The sequence below is a fragment of the Zingiber officinale genome, chromosome 8A (assembly GCF_018446385.1).
Source record: "Zingiber officinale cultivar Zhangliang chromosome 8A, Zo_v1.1, whole genome shotgun sequence".
Taxonomy (NCBI): Eukaryota; Viridiplantae; Streptophyta; class Magnoliopsida; order Zingiberales; family Zingiberaceae; genus Zingiber; species Zingiber officinale.
Window position 1 is genome coordinate 130,795,641 of NC_056000.1, and position 19,904 is coordinate 130,815,544.

The following is a 19,904-nucleotide window of genomic DNA, read 5'->3' on the forward strand; positions in this document are numbered from 1 at the left end:
ACGAACGACCAGGATCTCACAACTTTCCGAAAAGAACGGTTCAGATGCAGTTTATCAGGAGTTTCCAATTTCGAGATGATGGTTCGCTCGCAGAGGATCCCATCGTTTTGGTCCTTCAACGGGCGGCGAGTACGAGTACGCCGAGGAGGGGGTTCGATGCTTTGGACGGAAGGTATTGCCCACGGAAATTTCCACCGGCCTCATCCGCAGCGGCCGTTCTTAGGTATGCGCGAAACTGTATATGTTTTAAAAAGTAGGACGAAAAAAGCAGGCCCCTAATCCCTGCTTGTTCATCCCTGTCGAATATTTTTTATCGGCATTGCTGCTAGCAGTCGACACGAAACATCAAACTTGGTAAGCTCCGTTTAGTGTTGATTGTCGAGTTCAACATTTGCTAGTAGTTTCTCTTCTTAAAGTTTCCTCCAAGCCTTCGTCGTCTTTCTCCATTTTAAAAAATGGATCTTGTTAGGTTTGGTCGCGAAATACCTAAAACTGCTTGGCTCGGGATTTGTAGAAAGCTATGGCTTGGTAATGCGCTGAACCTGGATCAACATGCGTTTGCACTTTATATTGATCTGCTTCACTTGACAACCTTGAGAAGAACATGATAGTGCCGTTCTAAAATCAACACCCCGTCTGTCTGTGGCTTCGCTTCCCTTTTAAAAATAATGTAATTTATCCCTGAGAAAAGCATAATTTGGGAAGCTTATTAGCAGTAATAATCTTTGTTTCTGTCCATGTTTAGTCCTCAATATGCTACAACCAGCATTTACTTTCATTCTATTGAGCAGGCATGGCTCTAGAGAAGCCTATAATTCAGCAATTGATTCATGTTAGGTCAAGAAAGTTGAAAGAAGTGATACTTATTTTATAAATTCAATTTTGACAACCACCAGCTATAGCTGTCTTATTTTTCCCTCAAAATTTTCCTTAGAACTGATAATTCATTAGTAGATTACTAGATTTTCAAGAGATAGGTATGACTCCCTTAAAAATGACAGAGTAGCTTTCTTACTGAATCATTAGCATGAAGATTGTTGTTCTCTTCTTCTTCTTTTTTTGGCAAGTAGATGCAAATTCATTCTTTTCCCAGAAGGAGATGCCTTTATGATCAAAGTTTTTGTACTATGCAGGGTGTTTGCTAGAGAACCATGAGTACATACAAGTGGATAAGCACGAACGAGTTTGATCAATACTTAGAGAGGTAAGTTCATTAATTTAAGGCTTCTAGTTGTTAGGTTTAACATCATGAATGCGTCTAATTGCTAACTTTGACATGCCTTGTAGTGTCATATGGCCAAACATCCCGCAAGATAGGAAACAGTTGTTCAATCATGTTAATTCATATGTATTTTCAAGTTATGTGATGAATGAAAAAAGAAGGAAGAACTTGGTTCGATGGTTTGTGAAACAAAACCCATTCTCCACCAATTACTTTGTGATCCCTGTATGCATATGGTAAGTAGTCTTATGTTCTTTATTTTTGTGGATGCGTAAGTCTTGTGCATGTATACTAAGTTTGTGTTAGACGGTTGTTCTATATCTTAGTAAGGGTGGGCAAAAAAATTGATATATTCAATCCAAACCAAAAATCAAACTGAACTAACCCAAAAAAATTTGGATTTTCCAGGTTTCAGATAGTTTTGGGTATTCTGTATTTTGTGTTTCAGAGTTAGATTTCCAGTTTGTTTATATAAATCCGAAAAAACTTCTATAACAAATGCATATTATATAAGTTATATCAACCATATTATATATGATCTATCAACTAACTCATTAATAATTATACATTTTATGGTATTAAATATCAATTGTATATCTGATTTTTTGTAACTAGTTAATTTTAGAGAAATTGAAAAGCCTTGACTTGCTTTCCTTGTCCTTTGCCTTCATAATTCCTATATTTTGCCTTCCACCTTTCATGATGTCACAAGATTGATCGATTTGTTTCCATCACCTGTCCCTATCGTTGTCATCTCGTCTTCTTCTTCCAAGTTGACAATTTTGTTTTGATGCCCTCGAGATGAGCATGCAAATCACCTACCTATGCCCACACCATAGATAAGCATTTAAATTACTTAGGATATCTAAAACTATCTATAAGCATCTAAATCATGATTGGCCTCTTGGTAAATTTGAAGTTAAATATGACTTAGGTCACAATGACTTTGCTACCTTTTGAAAAAAGTTTACATCATTATACAGCATGATCGAAATTTAACGGATCTTTATTTGCAAGAGAGAAGCATGAGGAGCAAGGAGAGGATTAAAAGAAACCGAAGAGAGTTATATTAGCAAAAAAAGAGTCAGAAGAGGTGGGGCAGGAAACAATGAAGACAATAGACACAACTGCATCTTGTTGGATTCATCTAGATTTCAATTATATTAATCCAATCATGATTCAACACAATCTTAGCTAGGAATCTTTTATCTTTAGTTGAGTCGAATAGTTGAGAATGTGTTGGCATATGCAGGAGCCATTGGAATGTAGTGATTTTATGCAATCTTGGCACTGAGGATGGTCGCATCATTATTCTTGACTCACTCATTGATATTGGGCTGCCTAGTCAGCAAGAACCTTGGATTAGAAGGTCTTTCATTTTAATTAGTAATTTCAACTCTCTCTTATTCTGTTTTCATTGATTTCAGTTGGCACTGAAGATGGCTAATTACCATGCAGAATTTTACTTGACGTTTATAAAGAAGCAGAAAGACCTGAGGATGAAGAATTTATTTACAACATTCCTCTACATGTTCCTCATGTATATATAACTTCAGTGATTTTTTTGTTGGCATTTTTCATTACCCTTAGAATGTTAATATTCTTATTAGTACAGATGCCACAGCAAAAAAATGCCCATGAATGTGGAGTTTATGCATTATACTTCATATTCCTGCTAGTACGGAGAGGGCTTGGAATTTTTCTCCCAGAAAAACAAAATAATAATGTAAGTTTGTTCTATAAGTCATGTGATCTTTGAGTATGAATAAAAATGAATTTTCTTTATCTGACATGCAGGAATGCCATGATTGGTTTTGGATAGAGGAATACTATAGGTTCAAAAAAGAAGTGTGCTCATATCGTAGGTAATTTGTAGGATTTTGATGTTGTTTTATTGTTATGATTGCATAGCTAACTTTCTGTACCTATAGTAGTTGTTAGTATAGTACTGAGATTTTTGTTCAAGAGAATATACAAACATTTGGAATCACCATCAAGCTTGCATCAAGGATTGTCATAAGTGGGTTGATTTGTGATTCAAATCATCCAATTCAATTCAGAGACAATTTGAATCAGAATCAGTCTCATACAGTTCAAATCAGACCTATTTGGTGCGAAATTTGCGATTCCATGATTCTGATGTGGGCGTCGAGGTGGACGCCGCCATATAGTTGGAAGCAAATTAATTACTACCTAATTAGTTACTGTTATAGTGGAAATAAATTAATTATTGCCTAATTAGTAGCAAATAAATAATAGTCTAATTTAACTATTGCTATAGTAGAAACAAATAATGACCTAATTAGTTTTTTTTATTTTTAATTCCTTGTTTCCTTATGGGTTGATTTTTCATGAATCGTGTCATGTTCGTGTCATGTTTGACTCCTTATATAAGGAGTGTTATTATTAATAAAACCGTTGGACCAAATGATATTCTGATAGAGGTATGGAAGTGCCTAGAGAAACATGGTATGGAATGACTTACACAATTATTTAACATAATATTGAAAACGAAAAAAATGTCTAATCAATAGAGGATAAGTACTCTAGTTCCCTTATATAAGAACAAGAGAGACGTACAAAATTATGCAAACTATAGGGTATTAAACTAATGAGTTATACCATGAAACTTTTGAAAAAAGTAATAGAAAAAAGATCAAGGAAGGAGACCACAGTAATCGAAAATCAATTTGGGTTCATGCTTGGAAAGTCGACAATAAAAGCTATACATTCTCTTAGATAATTAATTGAAAAATATTGGGAGCAAAAATAAAATCTACATATGACATTCATTGACTTAGAAAAAGCTTATGATAGAGTCCCAAGAGAAATTATATGGAGAATTCTAGAAAAGAGAGGTATTAGCGTAACATATATTGAACTAATTAATGATATATACAAGGATGTAACAACCAAAGTAAAGACTTCAGGTGGATTAACTGAAGCATTTCTAATAAAGATAGGCTTACATCAAGGATCGACTCTAAGTCCCTATCTTTTTACACTAATTATGAACGAACTCACTACGCACATTCAAGACACAGTACCGTGGTGCATGTTGTTTGCAGATGATATTATTTTGATAGATGAAACACGTGAAGGAGTAAATGCTAAACTAGAATATTGGCGGGAAACACTAGAAGGGAAAGGTTTTAGGCTTAGTAGATTAAAGATAGAATATATGGAATTTAAGTTTAGCAATATTAGAAGTAATGAGATAATTGTTAAGATAGAAGAGAACGAGTTGCCCGAAACCGAGAGCTTTAAATATTTAGGATCATTTTTGCAAAACGATGGAAGGATTGAGAGAGATGTCTTACATAGAATACAAACAAGATGGTTAAAATGGAGGGGAGCATCGAGTATTTTATGTGATCGTAAAGTACCTCCAAAACTTAAAGGAAAGTTCTATAAAATCGCAGTTAGACCTGCTATATTATATGGAGTTGAATGTTGGGATATGACTCGAGCACATGAGCAGAAGATGAGAATTGCAGAGATGAGGATGTTAAGGTGGATGTGTGGACATACGAGGATGAACAAAATAAGAAATGAGAGCATAAGAGAGAAAGTCAGAGTTGTATTTATTTAGGAAAAACTACACGTTTAAAATGGTACGAACATGTATTAGACAACCAATAAATGCTCCAGTTAGGCGATGTGAAACTATGACAAACACGCATATCAAACGAGGAAGAGGAAGACCAAAAAAGATTTGGTTAATAACAATAAAATAAGATAAAAAGTATTGAAGTATAGGTGATGATATAGTAGGAGATAAAGTTCAATGGTATAAAAGAATTCATATAGACGACCCCACCTAGTGGGATAAGGCTTGGTTGTTGCTGTCGTCTTTATTATTATTATTATTAAAGAGAGAAAGAAAATTTGAGTAACTTGGACTCTGTCTAGGACGAGTTTTTCCCCCTCCCCTTTTCCCATACGTGTTGCATGAGTACGGATCTGGATCTCGACCTGTAACTGGATCCTACACCGAGACCATAACAACTTGGTATCAAAGCCGATCATGGGTGAGACAAATCCTATCACATCCAAACTCGATGCCTTCATAGAATGATTGATCTCGCAACAACAAGTTTTCATGGAGCAGATTACCTTCCGCTAGTGAGAACTAGACGAGCAAATGGCTGAGTTATCCTGGACTGTTCAAGAGACAAGACGACAGCGTGTGCCCACCGCAAATAGCCCTACTAGCATGGAATGTGACCCTTCCAAAGCCTCGGAGGTCAAACCTGAACCACCAATTAGTGGCACCCTGTTTCCGCGGTACTCGAAGATGGAGTTCCCCTCCTATTTTGGAGAAGGGGATCTACTGGATTGGATTAAAAGGTGCAAAAAATTCTTTGCCAACCAAAGGACCACAGGAACCGACAAGGTTGGCTTTGCTGCCTTCCACTTGGTAGGAGAAGCCCAACTTTGATTTGATCAAATGGAACAAGAAGAACCAGATATGACTTGGAAGTAATTCAAAAATCATTATCATATCCGCTTTGTGCCACCTGTGAGCAACAACCAGAGAGCTCTTGATAGAAACTACCAACGACAATTCCAATCCCACCTCGCCCGGACCTCGGACCTCCGACCACAACAACAAGTTGATTTGTTCACTACAGGGCTAGTCGAAGATCTCTATATCGACATCGAACTGCAGAAGCTTAAAAACCTAGGCATTGCAATGAATATGGCCAATGCATTAGAATGAAAGCAGTGCTTCCATCAATGCAAGGGGTTGCTAAGCACGAATTCAGGCAGGACCACAACTAAGCTCAACACCAGCAGTGGAGGCCCTCCTTTGGCGAAGACCAAGACAACGGGGGACATCAACAAGGAGACTCCACCTGCTTCATTCTTCAAGTGTCTGGTCTGCACCGAGATGGCAGAACGGAGAGCCAAGGGTCTCTGTTTTAACTATGATGAGTCATACTCCATGAGTCACAAGTGTAGACGGTTGTTTTGGATTAAAGTGTCTGATGATGATAAAGAAGGTGAGGAAGAGGTGGAAGTGGATTCGGAAATTTCCCTCCATGCTATTAATGGCATTATACCCTGCTTTTGAGCTTAAGGACAAGCTCAACGTCGAGGAGGGGAGTGATGATGTGGACGCCGAGGTGGACGCCTTTGTTGAACGCCGCTATAGTTGGAAGCAAATTAGTTACTGCCTAATTAGCTACTGTTATAGTAAAAATAAATTAGTTATTACCTAATTAATAAAAAAAATAATGGTCTAATTTAACTACTGCTACAGTAGAAACAAATCATGACCTAGTTAGCTTTTTTATTTTTGATTCCTTGTTTTCATTATGGGTTGGTCTTTCCTGAATCATGTCATGTTTGACTTTTTATATAAGGAGTGCTATTATTAATAAAGAGAAAGAAAATTTGAGAAACTTGGACTCTGTTTAGGACGAGTCTTTCCCCCTTCTATTTTCCCCTTACGTGTTACATGATCAAGTACGGATCCAGATCTCGACCTGTGACTCGATCCTACACTCGGGATGATAACAGATTCCTTGAATTGAATCAATTCAACTTAGTCCTATTAAAAATGTTACGTGAAATTAGGGTTAAAAAATTCAATTCAACTTAGTCCTATTAAAAATGTTACGTGAAATTAGGGTTAAAAAATCCCTTTGTGTTTTGCCTTCATTGGATGATCATTCATGTCTCCTGTCCCCTAGCATCCTTCCTCATGGTTGTAGGCATCTTCTTTGTTAACATCCCTTCCTTTGTTCGTATTTTCTTTGTCAGTGCCTTCATGTCTTGGCATTGTTCTCAGTAGGCATCATGGATCAGCATACCACTTCAACAGTGGGTGTTGACCACTGGAGACTAGTGTTTCATTGGCTTCTTCCCGGAGAGTCTTCGCTCATAAGAGGTCTCAGCTCCTCATCCTTCAACAATTGAGTTTGCCCAGCAGACCTTTGACAATGGACTCCTTTGTCGAAGGTTGCTTCTTCAGTGACTTCTTTTTGTCTTTGACAGAAGACCTTCCAACCCTCATCTTTAACCAACAACACTATTGTTTCTTCTCAGAGAATGTCAAACAGAGTTACAGAGACAACTTCTCAACATGATTATGTTTTCTTCCTTTTACTACTTCATTGGTGTTAGTTTATTAATCACATTAGGGTAATGTATTACTGTGTTAAATAGAATGTTCTTGCAAATTTTAGTAAGTAGAATTCTTTTTGGCTTATTTATATGATTAACATGAACCTCACGATTCACGATTCGAATGATTCATGATTCGAAAGCGTCAAAACAATTTTTGATCGAAACTTTGATTTGATAACCTTGATGTGCAGTATAGGCCCATGTGAACGAATACATGCCAGAATAATACAATCAACTGGAAGAATAACAAATATTGCTAAATTAATTTATGAGTTTGTCAGCCAAGGCAATGATATTCTTTACAGAAACATATTGATTTGTTTTCAAACCATGAATTGGAGTTTAATTCCATTAGAAACTAGAAATCTTGATTTTAATTGGAATATGAATAACTAATGTTTGGAAATCATGTTAGTTGTAGAGAAATGGCTTCGTCGTTTATTTAATTTCGTGTTCAAGTTCACTTCATATCTTCTATTATTGGTAATGGCATGATTTGTCTCAACATCCCTGTGAAATGTACCTTTGTTGCACTTAGTCTGTTTTCCGAACAAAAACAATATCAAAAAACTGGTCAAAGAAAAACGAGACAACAGACAAAGCAAGAGGAAGTTAAAGATGATGTGGAGGTGAAAGATTACATATTGCTTGATGAACAAGAGGAAGAGAGAAAGAATGAAAGAGATGTGCAAGAACAGGGACAAAAGAAAATAAAGGGAATGGCACAAGTGAGATCTGATCGGCCAAGGACTCGCTCCCAATTAAAAGAGGCAATGATAAAAGGGAGACAACAGTCATGCACATCCACAAGTGGAGATGACGTTGGTTTTAAAGGAATGGGTGAACATCACTGTGTCCTGGTTGCTTCAGCAAGGAGTGCTTTGGACATAGAGACTAAGCACAAGATTCACATCCAATTCAATGGCAAAGGGAAACCTAATGATAAAAAATCTACCAAATTGTTATCTGCCTTTTTAAGAAAGATTGCAACCGACGCTGTGGATTGCCCGCTTGATATGAAATGGACAAAGATGCCAATTCAAAAGAAGCAAGATTTGTGGGCAAAGGTTCAAGTAAGTTTTGAAGAGAAGCTGAGCAAGGCATTTTCTTTGTTTAAATATTTTCCCTAAACTATAAACTACTGCTGTGTATCTCCAATCAGAGTACTTTATGCCGTCAATTATGTTACAGGAGAAGTTTCTTGTGCCAAAATCAGCTGAAGATTATATTATGAGGTTAATGGCCAACAAGGTGAAACACCATCGGCGAGTAATTAAAGCCTCATATTATAAGGACGGTGCAACTAGAGAGAAGAACATCAGGAATCAACCAAATTGTGTGTTGCCTGAACAATGGGCAAACCTAGTTGACTATTGGAGTTCAGACTCCGCAAGGGTGAGTTATACGTCTAATATTTCTTTTCTTAAAATACTGCATACCACTTGTAACAATGAACTGTTTCTGAAGGAACTGTCTCGAATAAGGAAGCTAGCTGGTCGAAATAACCAGCCAAAGAACCATAATGTAAGGAAGAAAAATTTTGCACTTGGAAACAAGAAGGTAAACAATAGTCATTGGCATGCAAGTATGGAACAACTTAGCTCCGTCATGCATTTGATCCTGCAAGATAAATGCTTTTCGCAAAGCACTAAGAACTTATGGATCTTGTACTTTGTTTCTGGAAAATGCAGGTGAGGAAACAGTCGAAACTCGAACGAGAGTAAGCTGTATGCTTAACGACCTGAGGCAGCAACAGCAATTGGCTTGAAAGGGAAAATGGAGTAGAAACAAGCAGCATTTGCAGGATAAAAAGCTTAATTGTTATTGATATAGGCAAGAGTGTCAGACCATACTCTCTTAATTCAAAGTCGAAATCATTTCTTAATTCAAAAGTTGAAATCAAGGTTGCCAATTGATCTTCTTATTATATTGTCTCGTGAATCTTGTAAAATATGTTGGAATCTGAGAGAATGTACAATTATATACTCTTTCATTCAATAGAATTATGATAGATTGAGGAAGTTGATGTTCATTTATAATAAAAAAATGTATAAATTCATATTATTGCTTATTTAAATGAACTTTCTTGTCAAATGTTTATAACTTAGAAAATCATTTGTAAGGAATCTATTCTGTTCTTGTCCTTCTTCTTTATACTATTATCACAAGGAACCTTTGAAAAATATTGAATGGGTGTTCTTTGCAAAAAGAACGCTCATAATTGAACCGCGTGGTCCGATCGCAAAATAACTGAAAATTAAAATAATGCCCACATGTGGACGACGATTCGATCTCATCCCTAAAAAACAATAATGCATATATATATATTTATATTTTTATAATCCAAATATTAAAAAAAATTTAAAAATAATCAATTCAGTCCAATAAAATTCTTTAATTAATAACTAAAATAAATTTAAAAATAGTCGTATCAATTTATTCAAATAATTATCATTCTTATAGTCCTATTAAAAGAAAATCTTAATTACTTAGAAGATCTAATACCTAAAATTAGGATTAATCACTAAAAAAGTCTAACCATTGGCATTCCTAAAACCACTACGCCGTCCTAGTATTCGATATGGATCGCAATCATCAACTATTTTGTTATGCAAATTTTTTATTTTGCCCCTCAAACTTTTCCATATATTACTCTCACGATAAATCTTACTCCCCCTGAGTGATTTAAGGCGGAAAATTAAATTCTTGGGCTTTTTTATATATATTTGGTATTAAATGCTGATAGAAGGTCAGTGTCGTGTCCTCTGCTAGTTTATTCTCCACGTGCGTAATTGTTTGAATGATTAGGAAAACAATCCACAAGAAATCCCTAGAATTAAATATGAAAAATATTTTTATTTTAATTAAGTTAGAAAAAAATATTTTTTAATCTAGAAATGCGTATTTTTAGCTAAAATTTTTAAAAAATAATTTATATCGCAGTCGATTTTGTTAACTTCAGAGTAGTAATATGTCGCGTGTTCCTATTTCTGATGTACCCGGCTTGCGTTTGGCTGAGAGAATTGATTCTCATGGACGCGGAAATGGGTCCATCTTATTGTGTGGAGAGTGAGAAGTTGGGTAAGTTGGATGCGTCCAAGCCACAGAAGTTAATCTCTGCGCTCTGGTCTGCTCTCGTTTCCTTAATAAAACCCCTAAAGCTGCACGGGAATGGAAGAGCTCGGAAGAGAAGGGAGTGGCTCGGCGATGGTTTTTGCGAAATTGATTGCTTTGGTGGCGCTTTTCGATCTGGTGAGGTCGGCGAGCGTAGCGGGGTCGAAGCTTGACGATGCGGCGGGGTTCCTGGAGAGGGCCAAGGAGTCGGAGTTCTTCGATTGGATGGTGAGTGTCAGGAGGCGGATTCACGAGAACCCCGAGCTCGGGTACGAGGAGTTCGCCACCAGCGAGCTCATCCGGAACGAGCTTGATGCTTTGGGGGTGACTTATCGGTATCCGATCGCGGTCACCGGGGTCGTGGGATACATCGGCACCGGGAAGGCTCCTTTTGTTGCGCTCAGAGCTGATATGGACGCCCTGTCGTTGCAGGTTTTGGCTACTTGAATTTCATTTCATTTCTAATCCAAACATGGAGAACATGAAGTGATCGGAAAAAAGACATCTTGTAGCTTTTTCTTGATGTAAATCGATAGAAAAATTTTGAAAGAGATGAGAAGTAAAAAATTGAGTAAAGACTGGCTGATCTAGGAATTTCATATTACTGGCGCCACAGTTTGTTAGTGACTGTTGGTACAGTGATGTTATTTGTTTGGTAACCTTTTTTGCTTTTGGAGAAAAAAGATCTTTTTTGACGCTTTGGTTGCTGTGAATAGGAGGCGGTGGAATGGGAACACAAGAGTAAGGTTCCTGGCAAGATGCATGCTTGTGGCCATGACGCACATGTTGCCATGTTGCTTGGTGCTGCTAAGATCCTTCAAGAGCATCGTGAAAATTTGCAGGTTTGTCATTCACCAGAACTATTTTGTATAAAGACGACCTAGAAAAAAGTTTAGGGAGATAATTTGTTGCTTCTCCAATTAACTTGTAAGTAATTATTCAATAAAGTTTCATTAAAAATTTGCTATAGAAAGAATTTGCTAGATGTCTCATGCGTTAGAAAGTATATTCTTCAGTTTGCATAAATTATGTTTTCATGTGAAGAATTAGTAAGATGCATCTGTTTATGTATTCAGATTCTATTTACATTTGAAAGTCGAGTGATTTTTCAGATTCGGTTTATGTATTTTAACAGATAGCCAGTAAAAAAATTCTTTTTTGTTATAGTCCTCATTGAAGATTTCTTTGAATCAGTCATAATCTATTTGAGCTGAGATTTTCATACATATTGCAATTTTTCTCATATAAGATGTTTCAAGGTAGCCAAATACTTGTCCACAAGCTTAGTTGATGAAAATATCACTTAACACCAAGCAGGAGAATTGCCCTACCTGGGACTTGATTTTATTATCAAGTGATTCTTTGCTTAATATTGTCATCATTAGATTTCCAGGCCTAATATGGAAGACGGGTATATGCATGTCAGCATTTGATAACTGAGCATCTTGTCCTACATTGGCATGGAATGGAAAGCTTAGAGACTAAGAGATCTTCGCCCTTCAAGGCATCATTTGACAAAGGGCATAACTGTTAGGATCTCACTTCTAAAATGCACAATAACTAGGTGACTCTATGATAACATGACCTGGACCAATTATAACAGCATGATCTCATTATAATGGAGGCATCTGTGGGAATAACACATACTTTCATTCTTGGAATGGGAGGTTCTGATGGGGAGGCTTTTATCCCACATTAGCAAGGAATGGAGAGCCTCAATGGCTTAAAAGGACCCCCCCCCCCCCCCCAAAAAAAAAAAAAAAAAAACTTCATCCTTCAATATACCTTTTGAAAGGGCAACGTCATCATTCTCTCACTAGCAGAAAAGACCTCAACTTATCCGTGATTCATGCTTAAAGCCTATCATCAAAAAAAATAGCCTCCTCAATATCCATTACCTATATGACATTCTAAATTTCAACTAGATCTGGAGCCTTATTTTTTATAATGCTTGAGAACCGAGATTGACGACTATTTTTGGTTACATCTGAGCATGCATCTGTGTGCATGTATTGGAAATATAAGTTATTTATTCTCAGGTTAGCAAGACAAAATGTGCCGTGTATTGTATTCCACCAACATCATTCTTAGGTTGTATTGATTAGTAACTGCTTCAGTCCATTCTATTACCTTCATTGTAAGTAACTGATATTCCTCACTTTGCAAAAATTCCTATGTATTCCATTTCATCTCAAAGCTAGTTTGCTGTTTTATTGGAAGAGCAGAGCTTGTCAGTGTGGTCTCTTAATTATTTCAGATATAGGACCTTCTAATTCTTCTATGAGTCTACTGATATTATGCCAGTATGGATAAGTTTTTTGTTCTAGTTTTCAAGATTTAATTTGATTGCTTTCGGCTAGTTGATTTTTAATGCTCAAACTGTGGTTGTCCTGGCAATAGGGAACTGTTGTGCTCATTTTCCAACCTGCGGAAGAAGGAGGTGGTGGGGCAAAGAAAATGATAGAAGCTGGAGTTGTTAAAGATGTTGATGCTATTTTTGGGTTTCATGTAGCTCCCAACATACCTTCTGGTACTGTAGAAGCAAGGTCGGGTCCAATAATGGCAGGGAGTGGGTTCTTTGAAGCAGTTATAGGTGGAAAGGGAGGTCATGCTGCCATCCCTCAACACACAATTGATCCAATTTTGGCAGCATCAAATGTCATTGTGAGTTTGCAACATCTTGTTTCTCGTGAAGCTGATCCATTGGATTCACAGGTAACTTTTAACACTAGCCAACCCCACCTAGTGGGAAGGCTTGGTTGTTGTTGTATTTATTCTTTCAAACTCCTTGCTTATATCTGTCTTGGCAACATTTTGATCTAGGTTAGTACCATTTCCCCCTTTTTTTCTTTTTGCCTCTGTGAATGGCTAGGGTGTTGATGGCAAAATGATTACAAGAAGCTCCACAATATGAACTTAGACAAGCATAATATATGTGGGCCTAATAAAGCAAAAATGTGCTAACTTAGAGCCTCTAGGGAGATAAAGTAATTAATTTTCAACTACCTCTCCATGTTTTGGTTATATTATTGCATCCAGACTGTTAATAATAGTGAAAAAACTGACTTTGCAATATTCTGTATCCTCCAGGAGTTAGCATACAGCATATTGGTCTTTTGACACTGAGTTCATTGTTATCATTAAATCTCCTCATCATTTGTCTTTTACGTATCATTTGACAAACCTTCTATGGATAAGCTGTCCTCTATTATGAACTAAAGAATGCTTGAGGTAACTTAATGCACGGAATTAGAATAAACCTTTTTTTTGCCCAAATAACCCAAAGTAAATTGAAATGTTTGAATTATATAAAATTAATAGAATGTAGCGTCAAAAAATATTAAAATTTGGAAACTGACCTTGTATCTCATGGGACAAAAATGTATATAGAATCCCTTTTATTCTCAAAATTATTGAAATTACAAGTCTTCCTCTTTCTTTAGGAAGTGGCACCATGCTTGTATTCTATTACCATATTTTTTCATTGATTGGATAGTTAAAAAGAAGATTAGTTACTCAAAGTCTTCTTCTCTACTCTAGTACTCTTTATCTCAAAAGATGTGATAGCTTTACTGTCTCTCTCTCTATATATATTTTTGAAGTAATAGTTAGGATTTTACTCTGTCATTTAACATTTTCTCCTCTTTTATTTCTTTTTAGTAGCTGGACACCTATTGGCTTTTGATTTCCAAGTTATCTAAATTTTTTCCTCCATCTTTGTAAGCTTCATATTCTCACAGCATTTTTAGATCGAGATGCTAGATGCTTAATACTGGTCCAATGAATAGTTTCTCATATCTTCATCAAATGGTTTAATGGAACACATTTATCTATTGTATAACAAATTGGGCATGATTACATATCTTTCCTCCGGTTCAAGTCTTAATCTAGTTTCATATCAAATCAATTTCCTACGAAGAGGAGGCTTGGTGTAACGATAAAGTTATTATCATGTGAGCTTGAGGTCATGGGTTCGAGTCGTGGAAATAGCCTGTCGCAAAAATGCAGGGTAAGACTACGTACAATTGACCCAATGTGGTATGACCGTTCCTCGAGACCCCGCATTAGTGGGAGCTTCGTGCACCAATCTAATTTTTTTCTTAATCAAATCAATCTCCTACACGTTTAATAGCTCTGTTTTGTTGTTTATAGCCACCTCACTCATTATCGAGATCTATTGAATAATAGGGTATGTGAAAATGATTATTTCATCCTCAACTATAATTCATAAAAACAGCAAAAAGAGTTGACTAGTTTTATTTCAAGAATATCACTATATGTATGATTCGTTGGCATAAATATATGTAGCAAAGCCACTTGTATGGAACATTAATGTGTCTTGTCACAGCATTTATTGTGGTACTATGTTCAATGGCGGAGCCAAAATGGGGTAACCTATCTTCCTCCCTTTTCTTTCCCCTCATTTTTTTCTTTCTTCCGTCACTAATCCGACAGCTCCTCAATATCATCAGCGTTGGTCCCTAGGCTATAGCCAAGGTAGGCCATCACCTGGCTCCGCTCTTGACTATGTTGAGTAACATGTTGACAGTTCTATGGATCATGGCATCACCTCACCGGCTAATATTTGGATCTCTGATACAAATTAATACCTTGTGTATAGATATGATAGCCATTGCAACAACCTGTTCTGCCTAAGTTAATTATCCTAATTTGTTTTATTGTAGCACTTTTTGTAGAAAACTCTGTAACCAGCTCAACATAAAACTTATTGTGAACTTTACTTATCCCATACATTTTCAGATGTTCAACAAATAGATATCTAGCAAACGTGGCATGGCCTGTGAAATGCTGTATATGTTGAAGTTACCATATTACAATTGCATGATGCTATCGCCCATTAACAAGGTTTAGTTTGTGAAGGAAGTTCATGATGTGGTTCATCATAATTCTCCTAAGAAATTTGCCTTCACCCCAAGTGTGATTACTTCTGGAACAATACAACAATCGAAATCCTTGAAAAGGAAATAGCCAGTGTAACAACAATTTCAGATACTCACAAAGTACTGGCGGAATCATTTGGTTATTTCTGTAGGAAAAAATCACAGCCATTTAACTTTTCTAAGACCCCACAATCATTTATCTATTATTTCCTGGATTCTCGCCCTCAGAGACCTCACAATCATTTAGCTACTATCTGCAACTCTGTTACTTATAAGTTGCATCATCTGAGAATAAATTTCGCTGGGCCTTTTAATTGCAGGTAGTAACAGTTGCAAAATTTCAAGGAGGTGGTGCATTCAATGTCATTCCTGATTCAGTTTCCATTGGTGGCACCTTCCGTGCTTTTTCCAAAGAAAGCTTTTTCCAACTCAAACAACGAATCAAAGAGGTTTGAGATTCAATTCACACTTCTCTAGCTCCGTAGTTTACAACAGTCACACTCAACTAAACTAAAGATTTGATAATGGACATGGAGACAGTTTCATGTTTAATAGATTTGCTGTATACCAATTCGCTTAAATGTTTTTTCCTATTGTTTTCTTAGGTTATCATCGCGCAAGCATCAGTTCAGAGGTGCATCGCAACTGTTGATTTTCTCGACAAAGGTTATCCTTTCTTCCCTGTTACAGTAAACAGCAAGGCTCTTCATGGCCATTTTCAGAAGGTGGCTGGACGTATGCTTGGGGCCGACAACGTAAGAGACAAGAAACCTGTGATGGGATCAGAAGACTTTTCGTTTTTCAGCGAGGTTGTCCCTGCTTACTATTACTTCGTTGGGACAAAGAACAAATCAGAGGGACCCGTTTACCCTCCGCATTCTCCATTCTTCACTATCAATGAAGAGGCACTCCCATACGGCGCGGCGCTTCATGCCTCACTGGCAATGAGCTACCTCTCCAAGGATCATACCACTTCCCCGTTGACGGTGGAGGTTCATGACGAGCTCTAAGTTCTTCTCGACTGTGCCTACCGTCTTTCACTTAAAATGAAGCCCGGTATCCAGGTTTGTCGTGTCTAGTGAAGATCATGTTCTATGCTCAAGCTTCATACCAGGCAAATTCTTGCTCGTACAACTGAATATTCTGTATTTTTTTTCATATCAAATGTTGGAACCTCCATGTAATATATGAATCTACAAATCCAAGGTAGCCAAACATATATTAAGGAATGAATTATTATGCCACTAATGTTTGTTAAAAGAGGCTTTAAATAAGTTGACATTATTCGTTAACAATAATAGCTTAGTGTTTATTTCACATGATATTACTTCCCGAATACAAAATTTTGTAATGAAAATTTATACAGAGAAAGTATTTCTTATGTTTGTTTCTTAGAAGTAGACACAATTTGATTTATCAGTTCTGTCAAAACATAGTCTGAAAGAAACAAGGCAGTTAAAATGATAAAGGGTACAGGTTACAATTCTTTTTCATTATTCCTAAACTTGTATTACATGTAAATCATTCAAGAGGAAAATTGTATCATTAGTGAACAAGAAAAAAAAAACTACTCTTGAAGCCAGGAAATTTTATCACCACCACAACAACCGGAAAGATAGAAACCAGGAAAGAAACTCTAGCAATCTACACGGAGAACAAACAGCCGATAGTCCAGCCAAAGAGTAACCCGACGCCGACCAAACCCAACCCGACCACAAAGGTGACTGTGCATCTCACGACATTGCCTTTGCTCCCTTTCCTCCTCACTTTCTTGGCCTGTCTGACCACGAACCATGCAAAGGCATCCAAGGAAGTATGGGGAACAGAGTTGATATTGTTGAATAAATGAATGGAGAAGAAATAGAAGAGGAAAGAGGTTTCATTGTGAATCAAATTTTAGTCTCATATTAAAAATTTCAAGGTATTTTTGTTGGTTTATATTAATTCACATGCATTGACGATGTGAGCAAATGTATCGGGAGAGGCTCTCTCTCACGCGTGGGTGCGCAAGGGAGTTGCAAATTCAGGGTCCAGATTACATTGAACCAAGTTGACTCGAGCGCGACCTGCGCACACGAATGTCGGACCGGTCAGGGCAAAATTTGCCTAAGTAGAACAACCAACATGATTTGTTCCATTTTTCTTCCTCATCCGTGCTTGGTCGGATTCACGGTCGGTCGTTGTATGTTAGAAAACGGATGACCCTTGTAAGCCTCGAAGCACAGTCAAAGGTAGGCGAATCTGTTTCAAAGAAATTACGACTCGCAGGCCTCGATCAGCTCGCTCGGTCGGTCTCTTTGTCAGACTGACAGACTTCTCTACCCACTCGGGATCTTCGTCCGGCCAGTCTCTTTAACAGTCCGACCTGTCTGCTTCACTCGGCATGTCTGCTCGATCCGGCCAACCGCTATGATAGCCCGACCTGTCTGTTTCGACCGGCCTGTCTGCGCGACTCGGCCGACCTCTCTGATAGCTCGACCGGGCCACCTCTCTGTTCGCCCGGTCTGTCTGCTCGACCCGACCGACCTGTCTTGCTCGGCTTGTCTGCCCGTCTGACCGACCTCTCTTGCTCGGTCTGTCTGTCTCGTTCGATCGGCCTCTCCTGTTAGGTCTATCTGTCTCGTCCGACTGACCTCTTTGCTCGGACACTCTGCTCACTCAGTCATTCTGAGGTTGACACTTGGATAAAAATCAGCTCCTACTGGTAGCCTAAGATCGTCTGCTCAGGTCAACTCAATTGTAAGTTGAATTTAAATTCTGTGTAATATTTTAAATTCAACTAAGTCCTTTCAAAATCTCCAACAATAAATTGTTTGTATTCCAACATATATCTGGTGCTCCGATAGCTTGAGCTGCAGAGAAAAGTTCTCTAGCTGCAACGTATGTAGCCACTGCAGCACTGCTTGTATGCAAAGCACCGATAGCTTGAGCTGCAGAGAAAAGTTCTCTAGCTGCAACGTATGTAGCCACTGCTTTGTATGCAAACAGCTGAGATGCTTGTCTAAATAACAGTTTGACAGCATGTTCTTTCTCGTTATAAGCTTTCCGCGCAGACATTTCAGCTCTCCTGGCTCGCGTTTGGGAACGGTGAAGTGCTTCCAGCAGCCGAGCTCTCGTGGTGTCGTTTTTCTCAGTCGTCTGGTTGCTTTCAGGTCGTCTATTTTCTGCACAATCTCTGTCGACACTGCATGACATCACAAACTCTTACTGCTAATGTAAATCAATTCAAAGCATGTAACACTGATTAACAAGTGATCAGGAAAATAAGGTCGAGCTTTTCCTTTGGATGCAAAAACATTTTTATCGATCATTCCATACAAGTATACGATAGAGTGGGATGATAACAAAACTAGTTCTAATCACTGTGTGTAGTTTCTTTGAGCAAATAAGTGGAGTCTGACTCTGATGAGGTTTCAAAAGCCCCTCATGTTAAAAATAATTCTACTGACACAACATTGAGATTTAATTCCATGGAAGATTCAACACCATGGGCATAAACGAGTTGGTACTTGAGTAGTAAATTGCTACATGAGAGCAGGCATCGAATTCCTAGGGATTTTATTCCCTCCCACCTAAAGAGGTCGTTTGGTCACCGTGATTTACTTTTTCTTCTCGTTGTGGGGCCGGCGGTGAGGACACTTAGGATGAGCGAGTCACTTTTTTCCATATAATTTGAACGTCACATCACCCCCACGGGCATAGCTGAGTTGATACTCAAATGATAGATCTACACCACAATAGCAAGGGTCAATTCTCGCGAGGTTCATTCCCAACGGAATTAAATGACCCTCCCACCTAGGAGGCCGCTCAATACTGTGATTTATTTCCTTTCATCTAACTATGGGACCGACGATAAAGGGTGCTTGAGGTGAACGTAATCACCCCTTTTGCACCACTAGTTAGAACATCCCGCAATACCTAGGACTGAGTCTACTTTAACGTCCAATCTTACACCAAATCAAAGGACTGAGCCAAAGTCTAAGTTACTGATAGTTCGCTCACTAGCATCATGTAAGACCTAAAACTCCTCTGGACTAAACTAGGGCATCATTGGGCATGACATACGCATGCACCACGAGATTACAATAGATAATATTGTGGACTATCAAAACTTATGTACACGACTAAAATTATTCTAACTCTGTTGTTTGACACTAGAATATGAGCTTTTCCCTTCTATTGGAGACTATTCAATGCAACAATAATAATCAAGTTTTATTTTACTGGGTGGGATTGGCTATATCATTAGACTCTATTTCCCACTATATCATTATTATATTTAAATAAATTTTATCTTGTTTTATAGTTAATAACTAGGTGTTTTTTTGGTCTTCCTCGTTTGTTATGGACATGTGTCATAGTTTCATATCGCCTAACTGAAGCACACGTTTGCACCATCTTAAACGTGTCTCTTGCAGATTTTTCATTAGATGCAATCCCGACTTTCTCTCTAATATTTTCATTTCTTACTCTGCTCATTCTTGTATATCCACGCATCCACCTTAAGATTTGCATCTTATACTCATGTGTTC

The 19,904-nt window shown here is 37.7% G+C and overlaps 2 protein-coding genes across 8 annotated transcripts; both read left to right on the top strand.

Moving 5' to 3' along the window:
* Positions 1–71: 71 nt before the first annotated feature.
* LOC122010250 lies at positions 72–9,129 on the top strand. 7 transcript variants are annotated; one of them, XM_042566725.1, is made up of 13 exons: positions 85–223; positions 333–354; positions 470–528; positions 1,134–1,204; positions 1,288–1,458; positions 2,475–2,591; positions 2,681–2,762; positions 2,847–2,948; positions 3,020–3,087; positions 7,896–8,430; positions 8,549–8,752; positions 8,825–8,917; positions 9,049–9,129. In XM_042566725.1, the coding sequence occupies exons 4-13, from the start codon at positions 1,152–1,154 to the stop codon at positions 9,079–9,081; spliced, it is 1,458 nt and encodes a 485-aa protein (XP_042422659.1). In that variant the 5' UTR covers positions 85–223; positions 333–354; positions 470–528; positions 1,134–1,151; the 3' UTR covers positions 9,082–9,129. The 7 variants fall into 7 exon arrangements, with proteins under 7 accessions (XP_042422654.1, XP_042422655.1, XP_042422656.1 ...); XM_042566719.1 differs by having other exon boundaries at positions 87–223; positions 2,838–2,948; XM_042566720.1 differs by having other exon boundaries at positions 72–354; positions 2,838–2,948.
* A 1,372-nt stretch (positions 9,130–10,501) lies between these two features.
* LOC122010252 (IAA-amino acid hydrolase ILR1-like 1) lies at positions 10,502–16,616 on the top strand. Its single transcript, XM_042566728.1, has 5 exons — positions 10,502–10,903; positions 11,188–11,313; positions 12,872–13,186; positions 15,693–15,821; positions 15,978–16,616. The coding sequence occupies exons 1-5, from the start codon at positions 10,529–10,531 to the stop codon at positions 16,380–16,382; spliced, it is 1,350 nt and encodes a 449-aa protein (XP_042422662.1). The 5' UTR covers positions 10,502–10,528; the 3' UTR covers positions 16,383–16,616.
* Positions 16,617–19,904: the final 3,288 nt, after the last annotated feature.

Excerpts from the sequence above, each read along its gene's own strand:
- LOC122010250 (XM_042566720.1), top strand. The coding sequence starts at position 1,152 with ATGAGTACATACAAGTGGATAAGCACGAACGAGTTTGATCAATACTTA. Across the intron at positions 1,205-1,287 it reads TTTGATCAATACTTAGAGAG|TGTCATATGGCCAAACATCC; the intron begins GTAAGTTCATTA and ends CATGCCTTGTAG. Across the intron at positions 2,949-3,019 it reads CAGAAAAACAAAATAATAAT|GAATGCCATGATTGGTTTTG; the intron begins GTAAGTTTGTTC and ends TCTGACATGCAG.
- LOC122010252 (XM_042566728.1), top strand. The coding sequence starts at position 10,529 with ATGGAAGAGCTCGGAAGAGAAGGGAGTGGCTCGGCGATGGTTTTTGCG. Across the intron at positions 11,314-12,871 it reads AGCATCGTGAAAATTTGCAG|GGAACTGTTGTGCTCATTTT; the intron begins GTTTGTCATTCA and ends TCCTGGCAATAG. Across the intron at positions 15,822-15,977 it reads TCAAACAACGAATCAAAGAG|GTTATCATCGCGCAAGCATC; the intron begins GTTTGAGATTCA and ends TTGTTTTCTTAG.